The sequence below is a fragment of the Desmodus rotundus genome, chromosome 4 (genome assembly GCF_022682495.2).
Source record: "Desmodus rotundus isolate HL8 chromosome 4, HLdesRot8A.1, whole genome shotgun sequence".
Classification (NCBI taxonomy): domain Eukaryota; kingdom Metazoa; phylum Chordata; class Mammalia; order Chiroptera; family Phyllostomidae; genus Desmodus; species Desmodus rotundus.
The window spans coordinates 98,380,638-98,400,563 of NC_071390.1; the positions used below are offsets into that span (position 1 = coordinate 98,380,638).

Sequence of the window (19,926 nt, forward strand, 5' to 3'; positions counted from 1 at the left end):
GCTCTGGAAGAAATTGGTAGATAATTCAGCCGTAGGTAGGTAGGCACACATAAAAGAAAATCAATATAGATGAAAATAAATTCTAACAAAATGATGCAAATTAAAATATGCAAATGCTATCACACAACCATAGTAAACGACAAAAATACCCCACAACTTTCTGGTCCCCTACAAGGTTTCGCTGCCCTTGTTGAGAAGCAGACTTAAACAAAGCAGTCGGAGCACAGGACAATTCTATTCGCTAGGCATACCAGCCCGGAGTTCGTTCCAATGGATCTCATAGAACAAACAACATCCTGACAATTGTCATAACTACGCAACGTAGATGGTGAGCAGGATTGCATGTAGACCAGTTAATGAATGGTTGCCATCCCATTTTCCAGTTTTTTTCTTTGGCATCTGTTTTTGGAATCAAATGTTTGCATATTTAGGTAAAGCATCACAGCCACAGAGGATTGACAGGTACACAATGATTTGGTGAGAAGGTTTATGCTATGTAACCAAAAAGCCATGTTCTTTTCTTATTTATTAACTGATGCAAAGCTTGATTTTACAATTAGGTTTACTACTCTCTTCCTAAAGCACTGCCTCCTGTGAAAAGAAAATCAAAACTTAGCTTTAACAGCCAGAGGACAGTGGGAACCCTGCTGTTGGTACACACTTCACTCAGAGGACAGTGGGACACATTGTAAGGAGTAAACATTTTAAGGTCCACATTTTAAGGAGTAAATGCCTCTTGGAAACATCTACAGGAAAGTCTTCTATTTCCACTGACTGTTTCAACAAAAATGTGAGCATCTTCTCTTAAAAAGAGCATTACAACCACTAAGGAAAACTGAGGACATAAATCAAAGAGGAGTGATTTTTTTAAAAATGAGGGATCTGTAAGAATTGAATGCTGAAGAATAGCCAATGGGGGGATTTAATAAAAGAGAGTGTCATCCGGAGCAGTATGAGACCTGGGGGAAAGTGAGGAATGGAGTGTAACACGTAACCTGACTGTACGGAGCATTCATGAATTTTTTTCCTTTCTTTTTTCCTTTATACTTCTCAGTGGGAATGGAGAGCTCTGATGATAAAGTGTCCGTCTGGGATACGTGAACTTGTACTGACTTCAGAACTTTGCTCTTTGTGTGACTTTGTTTTTGGGTTTTAGGAGGCTGTGGGCTTACCTCTGCAGAGTGTAAAGGAGCTCCAGGAGATTTCCTGCACCAAGGATGAAGAAGAGAGAGGCTACTCGGAGGCCCCGAGTAATGCCTCGAATCCCTCTGATGACTTTGTAAGTTACTTATCTTCATAGAGAAATGCAGATTAAATAATAGGTTTAAAAGAAAAGCTGCTTTTCACTTACTTTTCTGAAGTTAGAAATAAAACATGCACTAAAGCAAATACTAATGTAAAACTTGGTGTATTTAAAACAGGAGATTTTATCATTAAATATTTTTAAGTGGACAAGTGAAGATTTCACTATAATAAAAATTTAAGAGGGCCCCAGATTGTGTTTCTAGGGGGTCGTGTCTGTTCCACTGAAATCGGCATTTACTGAAGTCTGCATGTGATAGAGTGACGACTTACTAAGTTAGAAAGTTGTGATTTTTCTTAAAGGAGTCTCTGGAAAGAGTCCTTACTGGAGGCGTGAATACCCTCTTCAAAGGTGTGACTTTTATTAGCATGCGGTAGGCTCCAAAGCAAAGCCTTTTTATTGAGAAAGCATGTTCACATAAGTCATATATTATGTCTCCTGTTCTGTGGTAAATACTTGTTTTCTAAGAGTTCTGTAAAATATACAGAATCATAAAACACAGTTTGGGAATCATAAAAACATACTTGAGTCAGGAAAATATTTGTGAGGAAAGCTAGTCTGACTAATACTAACTTTAATTTAGCATCTTGCGCTCCAGAGGCATTGTTATTCCATCAGAGCATTTCAAGTATTGTACCTAAAATGTTTAACAGTCTCCTTCATCATCTGGAAGGTCCTGGAAAGTGGCGTTTGGGGGTTGGCATTATTGGCATTTTGGGTCAGACGGATCTTCACTGACTGGCCCTGTGTTGAAGGGTGCTCAGCATACCTGGCACGGCAGGCTCTAAATCTCAGTAGTGCCCTTCCATCTCGGGTCGTGACGCCCACTGGGTAGCCCCGCATATTCCCAAGCCCAGGAAGTGATAGAGCCTCCACAACAGTAGAAATACACTGAGAAGCATCTTGCTTTCCCGGCACAGGAAAATAGAAAGTCAGGGTTGCATCTGAACTAAGATGATAGAGTAGATGAATGAGGGACGGAGGGAGAGAAGTTTTATGACATATGTTAGATGGAAATAGTGTGGCCAGCTCTTACACATTTTCTAGGCTTAATTACAGAGAGCATGTTTTGGAAATGTCCTTAAGGATTTGCTCTTTAATTTAATTCCAATCATTAACTAGGTCAATAAGTATTTATTGAGCACCATGTAAAAACATGGTTTATGGCTTCTCTCTCATTAAGAATGCTCCAGAATTGACAGAAGAAAGAGACAAGGTGTCCTTCCTTATCTCATATAAAACAACAAGAGGATAAATTAGGATAATTTTAAATGATTATCAGAAAATTCAACATAAAAGTAACTTTTTACAGATAATGTATATTTAAACTCTACTTAAAAATCGGACATCTATCTGAAGGCACAGCAGTTGTTATCTCACCATGAAAGATGCTTATCTGCACATTTTGTATCGGGAAAATATTAAAATAAAATCTGATTCTTGTTTGCTCCAACTGTGATTCCTGTGCACAGGTGAATTTGTTCATGTCTACGGCTCGCAGGACATATATGTAATTACAGTGTAATAACATAATGACCCACAGAGTCCAGTCACATTGCAAATACAGCAGTTTATCCCAGAAAAGGAAACAGATTCTTTACTCAGTCAAAAGACTCATTTAACAGTCTGCAAGTGTACATGGATTACTTTATAAATTAGACATCGAATTTAATCTGGGCTGGCTATTGCTAGCACCAATAAAAGACTGGTTGCTCTTCTCTTCTAGATTTCCCATGAGTTCAAAGTTCCCAGAGACCATTTAAGTTCATTAATAGCAGCTGCTGCTCAGATCTAACTCCCTAGGACATCTTTTGGGGCACAGAAGGAAACGTGCTTCCAAATTGCCATAACAGAGTCACAAAACCCAAGCGTGTGTGACAAAGGGTAAAGCTGGGTGGTCGGCAAACAGGATGCAAGTGCCCTTCGGAATTAGAAGGGGCGGAAGGAGCTGCAGAGGAAATTAAATATAAGGGACCCAGGTTCTGGCATGGGGTTGGGCATTAATACGAAGTTCACCTTTAATGACTCAGGCCTAAAAATGTAACACTTTAGGACACTGAATCGGCATCACCTTAATCCTTCCACATATTTAAAGAGGAAGTGATACTCTGTGGGCATTTCTATCACAGGAGCAAAATACCTATAACAAGGGGGTACTATCTGTAAAGGGGGTACAATTACACTACCAAACTTAGCTACCAGGGCAGCCACAAAATTGGGGCAGATGTGAAAGGAATAGAATGCAGTCTCTTCTAAGACTGACTGTCTTCCTTTCGTTGCCAGTGAAAGCAATGTCGTGAATCATCTTTGCAGTTTTTTAAAATTGATTTTAGAGAGAGAAGGAAGGAGAAAAACCTTGATTTGTTTATGCATTCCACTTATTTGTGCATTCGTTGGTTGATTCTTGAATGTGCCCTGACCTGACTGCAACCCCGGCCTGTCAGGTAGATGCTCCAACCAACTGAGCGAACGGGCCAGGGCCTACAGTCTTGGCAGTCAAAGGGTAGAGATCACCTCCTCCCCTGGGTGCTGGCTCCGGGATGAGAAAGAAGGGGAAGGAGATGATCCCAGTGGAAAAACAGACAAAAAAGTGGAGCATATTTGGGGTGTGCAGGCTCCAACTTTTATATATTCTTCCTTCTCACCCTTCAGATTCAATGTTAGAGTCTACACCGCTGTTTGAAGTCCTTGAACAGATTAGCTAGATGGAGAAATGATCACATCCTTTCTGAACGTGGCTGAGATACTTCCCTGTCTCCCCTGTGCTCCTGCCGGGAGGAGTGAGCCCACTGGCAACCGCGCGGACGCTCTGTGACAGCGCTGTTTCCTCCTCCTTTGGCAGGCAGCTCATTTACAGAAGCTCGTCCTGACGCCCCTGGCAGGCCTGCTGTCCCTGTTCGCAGGGCCTCACAAGCTCATCCAGAAACGCTACGACAAACTGCTGGACTACAACAGCTACCTGCAGGGGGCAGCAGGAGGTGAGTCGGACTTGGCCAAGAAGGAGTATGAGGCCCTCAACGCCCAGCTTGTGGAAGAGCTCCAGGTGTTCAACCAGGCCGCGCGGAAGATCCTGTGGAACTGTCTGTGCAGCTTCGTCACCCTCCTCAGGGACCTGGCGCTGCTGGTGCAGCGGCTTTACTCCACCGTGGCGCAGGTGAGCGCAGCCCCTGACCGCCCGGGGCTGCAGCGCCTGCTAGAAACCGCCCCTGTGCAAATCGGCCCCGTTCAGAGTCTGCACGAGTGCGGGGCGTGTGCGTGCCTGTGTGGTTTTCACGGTAACCGAAGCCAGATAGCCTTCTGCTGCTTCTCTCTATTCTCCACAGGAAGTTAAAGGAGAGTTTCCTAATTCAGGTTTGCTGTAACCTCCGCACTCGCGGTTTGCTTTGGAGATTCCTTTGCAAATGCCAACCCACTTGGAGCTTTGCTCCTCTTGCCGATGAAACCAACTTCGCTCTACCTGCCCGATGCTGTGTTTCAGCTTCTCGGTTTATATTTTGCATTCGTTTCTCATTCAAAAGTTTTCCAGTGTTAACAATGACTAAGATGTGGACCCGAAAAGGAGGCCAACGCAGCCTAAGGACAGAAGTAGGGTGACTGTCAAACCAGTCTTCGTTTGCTTTTGTTTTCCTCCAAAGAAGAGAAGCCTGGTGTGTCTGTGCGAATATGTGCACGTATCTCAGCCTTCCATTAGAACAGCGATCTTCAACCTTTTGCATCTCATGGCACACATAAACTATTACTAAAATTCTGCAGCACACCAAAAAAATATATATTTTTGGCTGATCTGAAAAAAATTAGTATAATTTTGATTGATTTACACCAATGGTTACTGTTGTGTGTTGGCTGATGCATTTTTCATCTGACAGTCTCAGGGAAGAGAGGTCCGTGCCCCTGGCCGAGCAGTCAGGCATGGCGTGTTTCCAGCAGTCTCGCAGCGCACCTGTGTGCTGCGGTGCACTGGTTGAAAATCACTGCATTAAGATGTGGTTTTACAATTATCTCCTGAAGAGGGAGAAAGATATTTACAACCTAATGTCAACTTTAAAAACCAGTTTGCTTGCTTGGTCTTTCATTTCAAGGGTACTGGTTCTCATTCAGCTGGCCAGATATTTAATGGGCATTTGGAAAAATGGTCTCTACTTTTTATTGTGTATCTAACTTTCAACTTTTCCTTTAATTAAATGATGTTGAATAACCAGGTGCTACATTTACATGGTTCAAAAGGCAGAACTGTGTAAAAATATATAAGCACCCACTCCTGTCTCCCAGCCATCCCATCTCCTGCTCATGATTAATCCTTTATTTTTACCTACCCGTGGCTCCTGTATGACATTTTTTAAAATTTATATTTAATGGGCCAAAGATAGTTTATTCAATAAATGGTGTTGGGAAAATTGAACAGACACATGCAAACAAATGAAATTAGACCACCTTCTTATGCCACACACAAGAATAAATTTAAAATGGGTTAAAGACTCAGATGTTAACAAATACGGAACGCTTCACGAATTTGCGTGTCATCCTTGCGCAGGGGCCGTGCTAACCCTCTCTGTACTGTTCCAGTTGTAGCGTGTGTGCCGCTGCGGCAAGCACCCCTGTATGACACTAAACGTGCATTCTAATACATACCGTTACTCCCTGCACAAAACTAGCAACTTACTTTTTAACATCCTGAGGAGGCGTCCGTGTCTGTACACAGAACCGTCTCATCCCTTTTACAGAGTTATACCTGTCTACTGCAGAGCTGTACAGCAGTGTATTGCCAGCCCACTATTCGGGGGGGGGGGGGTAGGGGGAGGGGAGAGGCAATCACCAAGTTCCACTCAAATGTGAGAGAATCTGGGGATCCGACTGCTTCATAACAGCTCCAATTGTCTGTAACTACAGAGCAAGTTACACCAAATGTGGTGGTAGCAAACAACCAGTGGTCATTTACTATTGCTTCTCATGGTTCTGGGGGTTCACTGGGCTCACATCATCAGTGTCAATGTCGCTCATGAGGCCGCAGTCAAATAACAGCTGGGGCTAGAGTCATCTCAAAGATGTCCTCTGGCCTTTGGAGGCTGAGGATGGGATGACGATGGAAGGCAAACGGCTGGGGACTGGAAGAGCTGGGGCTCCATAGACCCCCCTCTCACCTTCTCTCCTCTCTGATATCTCAGCGTGGGCTTCTAACATCATGGCAGAACGCATCTTGACTTCTCCTATGGTGACAAAAGTCTCTAAAGAGTGAGTGTCCCAAGAGAAACCAGAAGATATTGCATGATCTTTTTTAGCTTAATTTTGAAAGTCAGACAGCATCATTTCCATTGTTCTATTCACTTCAACATTCTCCTCATTAAGGGAGCGTAAAGGCCCACCCAGTTCTGAGGGAAAGGAACACGGAGTCCATCCACCTCTTGGTGGAAAGCACGTCAAACAATTCTCTGATTTGTTTTAAAACAACTTACCCTCTTTCCACTTTGCACTATCCCACTCCAGCACGTGGAGGGTGACTACTGCCATCAATTCCTGAGCCTTTAAAAAGAAATGTATTGCTATTTGCTTTTTCTGTTCTCCTTTTATTAAGCTTCAATCTTTAAAAAAATGATCTCTATCATTTTAATAGGATTTCTGGAGACAGAAAATTAGGCTATTTTTATCTGGAAGCTCTAACATTGGACTAATTTTTCACTGTGCAGTTATCTCGTACTTCCTCAACTGCCTGCCCTTCACAGCTCTCCTAAATTAGGTACCTAAATGGTTAAGTAGTTGCCTGGGAACAATGCCATATTATTTCTACCTACAGGTACCACTGTTGGTTTCAACCATCTCTGAAATGCAGAATAGAGTACTAGAAGAAGTTCAAAACCTGAATTTTGTAAAGGATAACAGTGCCACATTTATTGAGAGGAAACTTAGTTTTGAGAAGAAGAAGCCTGTGCAAATGCCGGTGAGCTTCGTAACATTCATGACAGTGATGGCTGTCAATTCTTTGCCTTTTTAAAATCATAATATATTATTTTCCATATCACTTATCTCATTGTAATACTATAATTTACACACTTATTTTAATTTTTTTAAAGATTGTATTTATTTATTATTTTTAGACAGAAGGGAAGGGAGGGAGAAAGAGAGGGAGAGAAACATCAGTGTGTGGTTGCTTCTCACGCACCTCCCACTGGGGACCTGGCCTGCAACCCAGACATGTGCCCTGACTGGGAATAGAACCAGTGACTCCTTGCTTCACAGGCTGGTGCTCCATCCACTGAGCCACACCAGCCAGGGCTACCCACTAATTTTATACAGTATTTTTTTATTTCCACTCTATGAACTCTGTAAGGCTATAGATTTTTCTCTGTTTTGTACACAATATATTCCAAGCAACTAAAATGGTGCCTGATACAAAGTAGACACTCTATAAATATTTGTTGAATAAATGAATATAATTTTATGGAGTAAAATCGCATAGTCCAAAACTTTCCTTTTTTTCTAAATGAGGAATCTCAGGCTCCAGAGATGAAATGGCCATCTCAAAGTCACTTAGTGGCAGAGCTGGGACGAGCCAGACCTCCTGACTTCTGTCTAGTTTACTGATATTATCCCCCCCCCCAAACACATGCTCATGTATGATTTACTTCATGAAATATTATTTATCAAGTGCTTAATATTCAAGGGACTGTCTAGAGTATAACAAAGAACTAAAAATTTGTCCAACATATCAGAGGGATTAGAACCTCTGCCTTTGTATTTTCACGGAATTTTCCTTCTTCCCTACAACACTGCCCTCATGTGCTAACTGCAGATGTTTTCTTCTGTATGACTCACCTGAATACTTCACAGGAATAACCTGATCTATGTCTCAACACTGAAATAATCCCCAATCTATGTGTGGCTTCAACATTTAAAAAATTTCCAGAGTATTTATCAACCCAGTGAGGATTTCATTATACATCTATCTAAACCAAAATTTCTCCTTCTCTCTCTTCAGCCAGAAGCGCCACATCAAACTGACACTCACCGCTCCAAACTTCTGTCCACGTACAGTACAGAGGAACTCTACCAAGCTAAGCGCAAGTGCAATGCTACACAAGAGTACGACATCAACCTCTCAGAAGGGGAGTTGGTGGCAGTGATGGAGCAGAAAGATCCACTGGGGAGTACGAGCAGGTGGCTTGTTGACACAGGAAGTAAGTTTTTTGCCTAAGGCGCACAGAACTACCAGGTCTCCTCAGGATGAGGTTCTTCCAGGACCTCTGTGCGCTTCTCTAAACACAGCTGCTTGGGAGGTGTATACCAATGACCTCGTTTCTTCTTCTTTTTTTTAATTCCTATCCAGTTATAAAAGGATATGTGTACTCCTCCTTCCTAAAACCCTACAATCCAGCAAAAGTACAGAAGGAGGGTGATGAGAGGAAGTCCTTCGATGATGATTTTGATAACATCAGCCTCTTTGTGTCTGCACGGCCAGCGACGGACAGTGTCACAAGCACCCCAGAAGGTAGCATAAGTGACAGCAGCTCATCTCTCAGTGGCACAGGTGGAAAGTTTGAGACAAACGGCACTGATGTTGACAGTTTTCAAGAGGTAGAGGAACAGGTAAGACTTTCAGTCTTGAGGTAAAAATGCTCAGTTGTTCAAATCAGGAAAGATGTTCTCGCTAATGGGGCTCTTTCGTACTTTAAGACTTGGTACGAGAGCATCAGCTTTGAGATCAGGAAGACCTAACTCTATTAGCACTTACTGTCTGTGCAAGTTTTTGCAAGGGGTTCATTCTCTGAGACAGTTTCCTCGAATGCAGGAAAGAGGACAGCAGTTTCTAGTTTGCAGATTGATGTGAGGATTAGGGGTAATGTGTGCAGGGAGAGTGTGCAGTGCAGAGTGGACACTCGGTAAACAGCAGTGTGGCCATGGCCGCCCTGCTGTGATGTGCTGAGAGTGAAGATGGTCTGTTTATACTCCCCCTTGGGGACAGTAGCTCACGCTGAACAGATTGCCAGCAGCATGTGGAAAATTGTTCCTGATTCTTCTGAGAGCAGTATTTCCATTGTTATCTGTGAATTGGACATTTTTAATCTTGTATAATAATATATACCATATACTGAAATGTTAAGAGCTACTTTTCCCTCACTGCATCAATGCAAAGGCTACTTACTGGGATGATCCCTTTGCAAAGTGGCAAGGTAACTGTAATACAGGCTTCCTGTCTTCAACCCCAGAGAGTTTCGACATACTTAACTGTTAACCCCCAAGTGGTGACCAACTAATTGTTTTTTTAACTTGCTTCTTTCAATAGTGGTTTTTTTATTAATTTTGTTTTTTATAAGGGTAATACATGTTACTTGTGAAAAGTTTAAAAAGTAGAGAGATTGTATATATAAATTATAAGCAACAGTCTTTATTCCTTCCCCAGTTATTCTCTGATTCAGAGGCAACATCCAGGCACATCTTCCCAGACATCGTGCAGATACAAACACATGTATGAGTGGGAACGGGCATGTTTACCTTTCTTACTTAGTGAATCTCAGACAACAGTATCTAAATATCTACCTTCTTCTTAAAGACAAATCTGCATAGCATTTCATTTTGTGGATATATCATAATTTATAAAACTATTGCCCTAATAACAGACATTTAGAATATTTGGGATTTTAAAAATTTCAAATAATATTTTAGACAAGATCTTTGTTCATATATTTTGTGCCCACACACATGAATATGTTTGTGGGCAATTTTCTAAGACTATTAGAGTAAGGATACTCTAATATTAAATTAGAGTATTAAATATCCCTTATATTTAAAATCTTGAGAGACATTGACATACTGCTCTCCAAAAATATTTTATCTATTCAGTTTCTTTCATCAACAATACATGGACTGCCATCCAATTCATGACTGATACTTTTTTAAAAAAATCCTTATTTAAAAAAAACAGGTTCATGTAAGGTCTTATTTACATGCCATAAAATTAACCAATTTTAAGTATGCACTCCAACAATTTTCAGTGTATCACCAGGGTTGTGCGACCATCATCCAAACGCAACGTCAGAACATGCCCTTCACGCTAAAGATCCTTTGCATCCATTTGCGGTTGCTCTTCTTTCTCACTTCCAGCCCCAGCGAGTCATCAGTCTGGTTTTTCCTCCATAGATTTGCCTTTTCTCTATATTTCATACTAACAGAATCACGCAATATGTGGTGTGTTGCATCTGGCTTCTTTCACTCAGCATAATTTTTTTGAGATTCATCTATGCTACAGTATGTATATGTACTTTGTTGCTTTTATTACCTACTAGTATTTTATTCTTTGGAGATAGCACATATTGTTCATCCATTTACAAGCTGATGAACATTTTGGGTAATTTCTATTATGAGTACGTCTGCCATCAACATTTGTGTGCAAGGCCTTGTGTGAATTTAACTTCTCTCGAGTAGATACCTCGCAGTGGAATTGCTTGCTAATATAGTAAATTTATGCTTGACTTTTTAAGAAACTGCCAGATTGTTATTCAAAGTGACTGCATGATTTCACATACCCAATAGCACTGTGTGCGGATTGTGGATTACCGTTTCTTCATATTGTTGCCTTACTTTCCGTCTTTTTTATTATAACCATCTTAATGGGAATCAGGTGGTATCTCACTGTGGCTCTAATTTGCATTTCCCTAATGACTCACGCTGTTGAGTAGCTTGCATGTACTTATTAACCGTTTCTCTATCTTCTTTGGTGAAATGTCTTTTCAAATATTTATCTATTTTTAAATGGGGTCATTTGCCTCCTATTATTTGATGCAAGGGTTCCTTATATACTCTGGCTGCAGTTCTTTATCAAGTATGAAATTTGCAAACATTTTCTCCCAGCCATAACTCCTCTGGAAATTACTATGGGTTCTTAACACTGTCCTGTCTTAGTCCTAAGCCTTCAAAACACAATTTTTCTATTACTTCTTTAGTCTCTTTGTCTCTTCAGTGTTTCTGCAATATTGCATTATAATACCAACTGATACATGAATCAGTGAAATCTATATACCTGATTGAATGCCCTGGCAGATTTTGCCTTCTCCCAATAACCTAGAAAGAAATTTGAGGACCGTATTTGTCAAGACACCCTACAGCAGGCTTGATGTTGAATTCTAGCCCTAACTTGGCTTTACTTTTAGAGTAAGTACCTCACTTAGGTTCGTTCAGCATGGGATTTGTAGCCCCAGACTACATCTAGTTACTACTAGCTGCTACTGCAAAGTAAGGCTTTTCAGTAATCCTATCAATCTGTCCATTAAAAGTTTCCATTACCAAAATGAAAAAATAAGGTAATTTTGTTTTGCTCAAGACAGAAAGTATATTGATGGTATCTCTCCATAAAGTGCTATGTGTTCTTTTCTTTCCCTCTGAATTTGGGACCAATTGAAAATGCACACTGATGGCAGGAATATAAATATTAGCATTATTACTAATATAGTTGGATTAGAAAATACGCAGCTTGGCTCCCTGGCCACATAGGATCCCCTATATTCCCTCTGAGTTGAAACAACCCAGCCCAAATGGCAGGTTTCTCCTGTGTGTGGGCAAAGTCTGCCCCATAAATTTAATACGAGTTGAAGAGAGAACACTTGTTGGAAACCCCGGTACGAGGAAGAGAAGAAGTAAAGACTGCGTAGGAATATTTCCCTTAGTTGCAGCCAGTAGATGCAGACAGCCAGTGTTTTCGATTCCCCTCATCGTGCAACTGCTGCTCATCCCTGGGAAACAGAGGGGAAGCCTATCTGACCTTCCTAACCCCCGCTACCGGGTTGGTGTTTCTGTTCTGTTGGCTCTTAGAACGTGTGGAGGGATGAAAACGGTTAACCTCCCGTAAGTTTGCTCTGACAGTCTACGCGGACGCAACACTATTGAGGTCCCTATAAGGTAATTGAAAAGTGGGAATAAACTGTATCATCTCTGTGAACAGTGAGAATACACTGTATATTGTAATGTGCACATTTGAGTTACCCTACAAAGCGATTTTCTGGGTGGCTATTTAGACTTTTGTCCTTGATTTTATTTTATGATCAGGAATATCAGCTGAAACCTGTACTGGCTTAACTGGCTGACGCTTTGGGTCAGCGTTTCTTTCCCTACCCTTTCCTACCATGGCAGCCAAACTTCTGCTCTCCTCCAGACCTGCGATAGCACGTTTCCGAGGGGGAGGATACACCCGGTAACGTGTATAACGTATTATACACGTTACCGGGTGTAATCTAGGCTTATTGATGGATGTAGTAAATCCTGACAGGAAGTACGGGTGGGTGGGCAGCCTTGGCCTGTGCTTGACAGTCAGGGGATTCTGTGGGTCCTTAAAGTCAGTCAGAAACCCACAAGTTCCAATTGACTCAATATCTAGTGGTTCTGTGATTTTTTTACACTAAACTGTTTTTAAGCTGAAAGAACTCAAAAAATAAAAGGGTCTATGAATGGGATTTGGGAGGTTTCATGAATCCCCTTAAATATGCTGCAAATAGTCTATATCTTTCACTAGATTTTCAAAGAGAGACCCTATTTAAAAAGGTCAGAAATCACTGCTATAGAGCCTTAAGTTGTTTGTCCATTTTTCCACTCAAGGAAGAAGAAAAATTATTGGGTAAGGAGCCTTCAGTAGATTCTAGGACAGTTACAGTGGATCAGGAGTCTTACATGTAGGGTAAAAATATAACTTAGTATCTATAGTGGGAAACTTTTGTCCATGAAAGAGAGTGCCCACGAGATGAGACACCAAGCCAGGTGTGATCAGAAGGGGTGTCACTCTACTCACGGGGGCCTCAGAGCCAACTCATTCAGAGTCCTCCCTGCACATTCCAGACTGAAAGCAGGGACTTCATCTGAATGTTTTAGAAGCTCTCTTAAATGATAACTCAGAGGCTCTGTAGAATAACGGGATGAACTAATGGATATTCACAGTCTGGCAGGACTGATTTATAGTAAAGGACTTAATTTTTAACTTCTCAGCTTCTTTACTAACTACTTTATGCTATATCAAAAAACACAGCAGTCAAACAAATATGCCTTCCCATTGTAATGTGCTCTTCCCTTTTGCTCATCAAATAGCGACAACATGAATTGTATTAGTCTTCTGTGCTGCATAACAAATTTTCACGAACTAAGTAGCTTAAAACAACACGACTGTATCACTTCACCAGTGCCCTGGACAGCTTAGCCAGGTGCTCTGCTTAACATCTCACATAGCTGCAGCCTAGACTGGCTGCACTGTGCTCTTTTTGAAACCTGGGTTCTCTTCCAAGTTTGTAGTTGTTGGCTGAGTTCAGTGCCAGTAGGATGGAGGCCTCTATTTTCTTGCTGGGCATCAGCCAAGGACAAAATTCAACACCTAGAGGCTGCTCTCAGATCCTCGCACGTGGCGATCTCTATAGCTGCTCACCACATGGTTGGTTGTTTGCTTCTTTGGGGCCAGCAGGTGAGCGTCTCTCTGGCTTCAAATCTCTCCCTTCAGAGAAGGCCTAGACTCTCTTTTAAAGCACCTCATTGTCAGGCTACTCGGACAATCTTTACCTAACTGAAAGTTAACTTATCAGGGTTCATATTGGGCACTTCTGCAAAATCCCTTTACATTTGCCATATGACGTAACCTAATCACAGGAATGCACGTCGTATTCACCATGGGGACTATGTATAACAGAAGATGTTTAACAGGAGGTGGTAACCTGGGTTCCACCTTTGAATTCTGCCTACCACAGTCTCTAGGACGCCTTGTGTGGCTAGCAGGATGTCGGACTACAGTGATGCAATCTTTGGTGCTTCTCAAAGGGACCAGGCTTAATAATGGCTAAAACCCAGTTTTAGAGGGAAGTTAAGCGCACTTTTCTTTTTCCACGTAAATTATACTAAGGACATAATTTTGGACTTCTTAAAAGTTAGTTGTTTTTGCTAATTCTAAATTATGTCTGGTCCTTCATCTTTACATTTTCAACTATTTATAATAATAACACTGCTAGGTCTAGTATGTTATTGTTTATAAAGTGCTTCAGAAGTCAGCAAGCTGGAGCACAATGTATTTAAGTAGTCATCAAAGTGATGTTTGACACAGCTTTAATGACATGAAAGGATTTTAAAATATATTTTCAAGTGAAAAAGCAAGTTGAAAAAAGTGTGTGTACTCTAATTGCATGTTTATTACCATTTCAGGGGGGTAGGTAGAAAAAAGGACAAAGTAAAGAATGAAGACAGGAAGGCAGGAAGCAAGGGATGAAGGAAAGGTATTAATAGCAGTTGATTTCTTTGTTTAATTTTGCCTACCTTTATTTAAAATTGTTTTTTCAAATAAAAATTACTTGAGTAAGAACTATAAATAATTGTTAACTAAGGAATATGAAAGCTTGCTTCTGGAGAGTAAGAGAGAAAAATGAACATTTACAAAAATTTAATATAACTATGTTGGCTCCCTGATCTCTGTATAATATTGTAAATAGTGGTTTATAGGTGTTTTTTAGTTTTGGAAAGGTGTATTAAAACATATTATGATTTTTTGTTGTTAATTAAAGAACTGGGATGAAATCAATAAAATGAGATGCAGAGAAGACAGGCAACGTGGCCCAGCAGGGGAGGAATAATTAAGTGCACAAATACAGAATACGGAAATGCTGAACTGGGACGTATCTGCTGGTACTAACAGGGGGGAATGAATTGGCTATGAGTCAATAATGCAACAATACAGAATATCATAAAGAAAAAGTAAGTGCTGGGGAGAACTGGATGGCATTCATAGCATATTGTGCATAAAATGAACCAGAGCTTTAAAAAGAAATACCAATAAAAATATATTTTAAGAAATGCCAAGGAAAAAAGATTCAGATAATTATGGCTTAATAAAATTTTAATGTATCTGGACCAAAACATATTAACAGAGAAAATTACAAAGATACATCCTAAAATAGTTAAAATATTTAAAAATAAGAAATCCTTTAACTCTTAAATCCATAAGAGGTTGAAACTTCTAACTCATAGTCTAATGTTACAAACTGTTGTGTCTTTAAAAGTAGGCTATTTCCATTTTGAGTATCTATTTTATGTTAAATGGAGGCATAAACATATTATATAAAAACCCAAAACTGCTCATCCTAAATTAATTTTGGATCACAAGCATTTAAAGTAGTGAAAGTATATGTTATAATTGTGTAGTTTAACTTTACAACTTTATGAGAATCTATATTTAGTGTTTAAAGTATAAGCTCTAGCTTCAGACCAAACAGATCTAGGTGGAAGATTTCATACACTCCCCGTAAGGGAATATGTGCCAAAGAGAAAGAGCCGCAAAATACAGTTGACCCTTGAACAGTACCGGTTAAAAATATGCATGTCATTTATACACGGATTTTTTTTAATAAATAGAGAAAATGTATTTTCTCTTCCTTATGATTTTCTTAGCGTTTTCTTTTCTTTAGTTCAGTTTATTATAAGAATGTTGTATATAATACATATAATATATAAAATATTTGTTAATGACTGTTTGTGTTAAGATTCTGGTCAACAGTAGGCTTTTAGTAAAGTCTTAGTGGGAATGAAAAGTTATACATAGATTTTCACCTGTTGGGGGGGGTAGGTATTGTAAAAATGAACAATTCCTGGGGGGGAATTGTTCATTGATCAACTATGTTTAGGAATAATATATTAGTAGGTGATTCAAACTGCTTAAAAATTCTGAGTATAATATATATAAAAATTACAAATATGTATAAAAATGATGTATAATAGTTACAAAAGATGGCTGGCAACTGCTAATGTAGGCTCTTACAGATTATTTTCACAAGTCATATCATGATGGTATGTTACATTTCTGAGTGCTCTTGCAAACCAAATCCTCCACTTTGCTCTTTGCTCTAGATCTATTCAGTGTGTTCACTTTCTAAACAGCAATGAAACAGCAACATATCAGAGAGTCCAGTCACTTTTCACAAGAATACACTCTGCATTATCTTTGCCAGAACAAGAGTTTGGCTCCTGAGTTATTATGAGATAACAGATAAACACAGAATTTGGAGTTGGCAGATACTGTCCTAGTGACACCCACTGGCTCCGTGACCCAGAGCATGCTACTCCTTCTCCAAGTCACAGTTCACAGGGCTGTTGAGGATAAAGCACATTTGAGATGTAAATTGCCGTGAGCACTATAAAAGGTAGATATGTTTGCTGCTACTCCAGTGCTCAAAAATTTATGGCACCTCCCTTTTCGTTTTCTTTACTTTTTAAATTACCAAATAAGCCCTGTCCAACAATCAGCCTTCTATGTATCTTATATGATACAACATGACCTCTTATATGTTCTTGTATGATATCCAACCCTTTCAGCCTAGCTTTCAAGTCAAATCAACACATATTTGAATCATTACTGTGTACCATGATGTGGTCCATGGAGAAAAGTTGAAACGTGGTTCCTCTCCTTGAGGTGAAGCTCGTGCTAGAGTTGCGGAGATGCTACACAAACCAATGCTATTAGAGTTTCACCAAAAGTTAAGTAACAGTGGAAGATGTAAAGAACAACTTAAACTGTAACTATAGTCCCAGTCTCTTTCCTGCTCAACAAAATCACCTATTTCTCATTATTTTCTGTCTTACATTGACCCTCAATTTTGAGAAAATTAATCTACTTGCCTTCCCGTCTACTGTTCGCACGCATTCATACCTGTACCTTTGAATGATATATTCACCCCTTTGATCAACCTTGTGACCTATAAAAGGTTTCTTATTCCACAGCCCAGCTCACAATTAGCTGATATATCACCTACATGTGTAGGGTGTTTTTTTGTTTTTGTGTGTGCCTTTGTTTTAAAACACTTGTTTTTCCAAGCTGGGTACAAGTTCTCTGACAACATAGTATTTGGTGCTTGATAAGTACTTAATAAATTCTGACTAAATGAATAAATAAATGTATTGGTTAATTGGTTAATCTTATACCGTAACTAAACATTTTTGTTAAGAGTCTTACGATTTTAGTGGAAGAGTGACTGAACACTTATTAGGGACTTCTTATGCTTCTAATATTTATGAAGTATTCTTTTGAGGTTAGAGTAAAATTCTTTGGACTGAAATATGTTTTACTAGGTTCTTCTAGGTCACTTAAAATATTTTGAATAATATAAATTTAACACACTGTCATTATATATATTTGTAAAATAAGAAAACAAATAAGTAAAAATAAAAATCACCTCTAATTCTACTAAAAAATCTAACAATATTAGACTTACATTGTACATCTGATTTTGTCTTTTTTTGCTTACTATTTTATCATAATTATTTTCCCACATTATTGGTCATTTTTAGTTACTACAGATTTCCTTAGTGTATGGGCTGGAATTCATTCTCCTGCTGAAGCTTCAGTGCAATTTTCCCTTCTCTCCCACTTTCCACCCTATAACTGGCTATTGCAGTACCAGTATTATGCAAAAATGTGTCAACGTTTCTATTTCTGCTGGAGAGATTCTAACAGCTATTACTGAATAAAAATTAATATTAAAAAATCTTCTAATAGAAACTGACAAACTGCTTTCCAGCACAGTTTAGACCCCTCCCAACAGGACACTAAAAATGCCTATTTCACTTAATTCTTATGTGGACCACACTTTCGCAAAATACATCCAGCAGGAGTTGGAGAAATGTCCCTTTAGAAAAAAAAGAAAGCTCACATTCCTTTGCAAAGCTTGGGAATCTTTACTGCATCTGCCAACATTTTCAGGTTCTGCTTCTAATTATGTCATTTGCTCCTTTGTCTAGATTTTCTATGCAGTTCACGCCTTTCAAGCACGAAGTGCCCATGAACTCAGCCTTCAGGAATACCAAAGAGTCCATATACTTAGATTCTGTGACCTAAGTGGCAATAAAGAGTGGTGGTTAGCTGAAGCTCAAGGGCAAAAGGGATATGTGCCAGCTAACTACCTTGGGAGGATGACTTATGCTTGAGGACATAAGCCTTTTGACCCATTTTCCGACAGGCTGTTGATTGGCTGCCTCACAAGACTGACATTACAGCGTTGGCCCAGAAGTCAAGAAACCTCCGAACTGCACGAACTGCCATTGCATCAGGTTTTACAGAAGGCTGTGCTTCCTAACAAGATTTTTCAAAATGTAGTATGAATATATGTTGAAGGCAACACTGAACGAACTGAGACAGCCCGAGCTCCAACTATGAACTGCTTAGAAGTGGAAATAGTTTGAAAGAGTGTGCTCTTCACCATCGTGAAAACCATCATGTCTTAAGGACAGGTGTTTTCAATTTACTGTGTTTTATTTTTCTGTATTATGTATTCTGCCTCAAAAATGTTTTGATTTTCACGTCTGTTGCACAGGCATGCGCATATATACGTATACACCATATTCATTATATGGTTTATACACATTTACGTGCACTGTATGGTATAGGTTATATACCACATGTGCATGAACCAGGGAGTATACTAAATACACATGAGAATAGGAATTGATCCTTAATAACCAACTAGAAGTCTGATGTCAAGCCTCTCCTTATATATGTTTTGAATGAAAAGAAAACCTGAACAACAAAATAATAAAAACATGTTAACATTTACCAAATGCATATCCAATGCCAGACATTGTTTGATATGCTTTATAGGTGGTAACTTATTGAATACAATATTATGAGGAAACTGTGGCCCCAAGAGGTGGAGTTAGCCCAAGTCACATTTTGAGTTAAGTGGTAGGGCTGGGCTTCAAACCGAGGTCTGGTTCTGGGGCCCAGACTCCTAGGCCCTGCCCTGTACTAACCCAACAGGAGTGTGCACATCTGCTGTCACGAAGCACTCAGTGAGGCAATTAATGGGCAGTGATGAGGCCCATTTCGCTCTCAGGTCCATAGTTAAGTACTGAGAAGTCCTTCACAAGCAAGGGCTATAAAAACTTCCATGATACTGGCCTAGAGGAAATGAAATATCTGGGTTTATTTATTTTTATTGTTTTGCTTAAACATTTTTGTAAGCATAATCATTTAAAAACTATCCTACATGATTGCTAACGATATTTTAATGAGGAAATATTCTTGGATTACTCCATTATTCGGATAATAAATGGGGAATGTGTGTTCCACGCTCTGAGCCAAGCTGCAAATATTTTTAGTTGGCGATTTGTACTTCAGCAAGGCAGGCACTGAGGTGAACATTTGCTAGAACACAATGTCCTGGAACACAGAACTTTAATTTGGGAATTGCTCAGAACTGTACCCTAAAGTTTCAGGCATATTTTGTTGAGGCATTTTATTGAACTAAAGATGCTTCTATCAAATGGAAAAAAATAGCATTAAATTAAATTTGTCTTAGTGGTTTCCTTTTAGATCCAAAATAAGGCGGACTTTCATTGTCCACGTAAATTCTGCTATTATGACATCAAATTTTAAGATTATAATTAAAATTACTTAAAAGATTTTATTTGTATAATGTGTGCTGTTGCATATATCCCCGAGGACTACAATAACAAAATGAAGAGTTATGCTTTTCAGAGGGTTGCTGACTTTAACATACATGTGTGACAGGTACCACCACAGATATTCATAGGACATTTACACGACAGAAAGTGTGTATTTGATGATAGAGTGGTCCCCTATCATCCACGGGGGATATGTTACAAGACCCCAGTGGATGCCTAAAACC

At 39.6% G+C, this 19,926-nt stretch overlaps 1 protein-coding gene and 1 non-coding gene across 7 annotated transcripts in view; one reads left to right on the top strand and one right to left on the bottom strand.

Moving 5' to 3' along the window:
- Window positions 1-18,363, top strand: part of ARHGEF38 (Rho guanine nucleotide exchange factor 38) — a 122,810-nt gene extending 104,447 nt beyond the window's left edge. For 2 of the 6 annotated variants that reach the window (XM_045183650.2, XM_045183651.2), the window contains 7 exons: window positions 1,157-1,279; window positions 4,146-4,457; window positions 7,092-7,235; window positions 8,274-8,472; window positions 8,622-8,881; window positions 10,433-10,540; window positions 18,041-18,363. In XM_045183650.2, the coding sequence (XP_045039585.2) occupies window positions 1,157-1,279; window positions 4,146-4,457; window positions 7,092-7,235; window positions 8,274-8,472; window positions 8,622-8,881; window positions 10,433-10,540; window positions 18,041-18,226 (1,332 nt within the window). In that variant the 3' untranslated portion in view covers window positions 18,227-18,363. The other 4 variants (XR_006653246.2, XR_006653245.2, XM_024574918.3 and 1 more) reach the window with 4 other exon arrangements.
- Window positions 5,790-5,896, bottom strand: LOC112317906 (U6 spliceosomal RNA). The gene has a single exon (XR_002976156.2). It is a non-coding gene; the product is annotated as a U6 spliceosomal RNA (small nuclear RNA).
- Window positions 18,364-19,926: the final 1,563 nt, after the last annotated feature.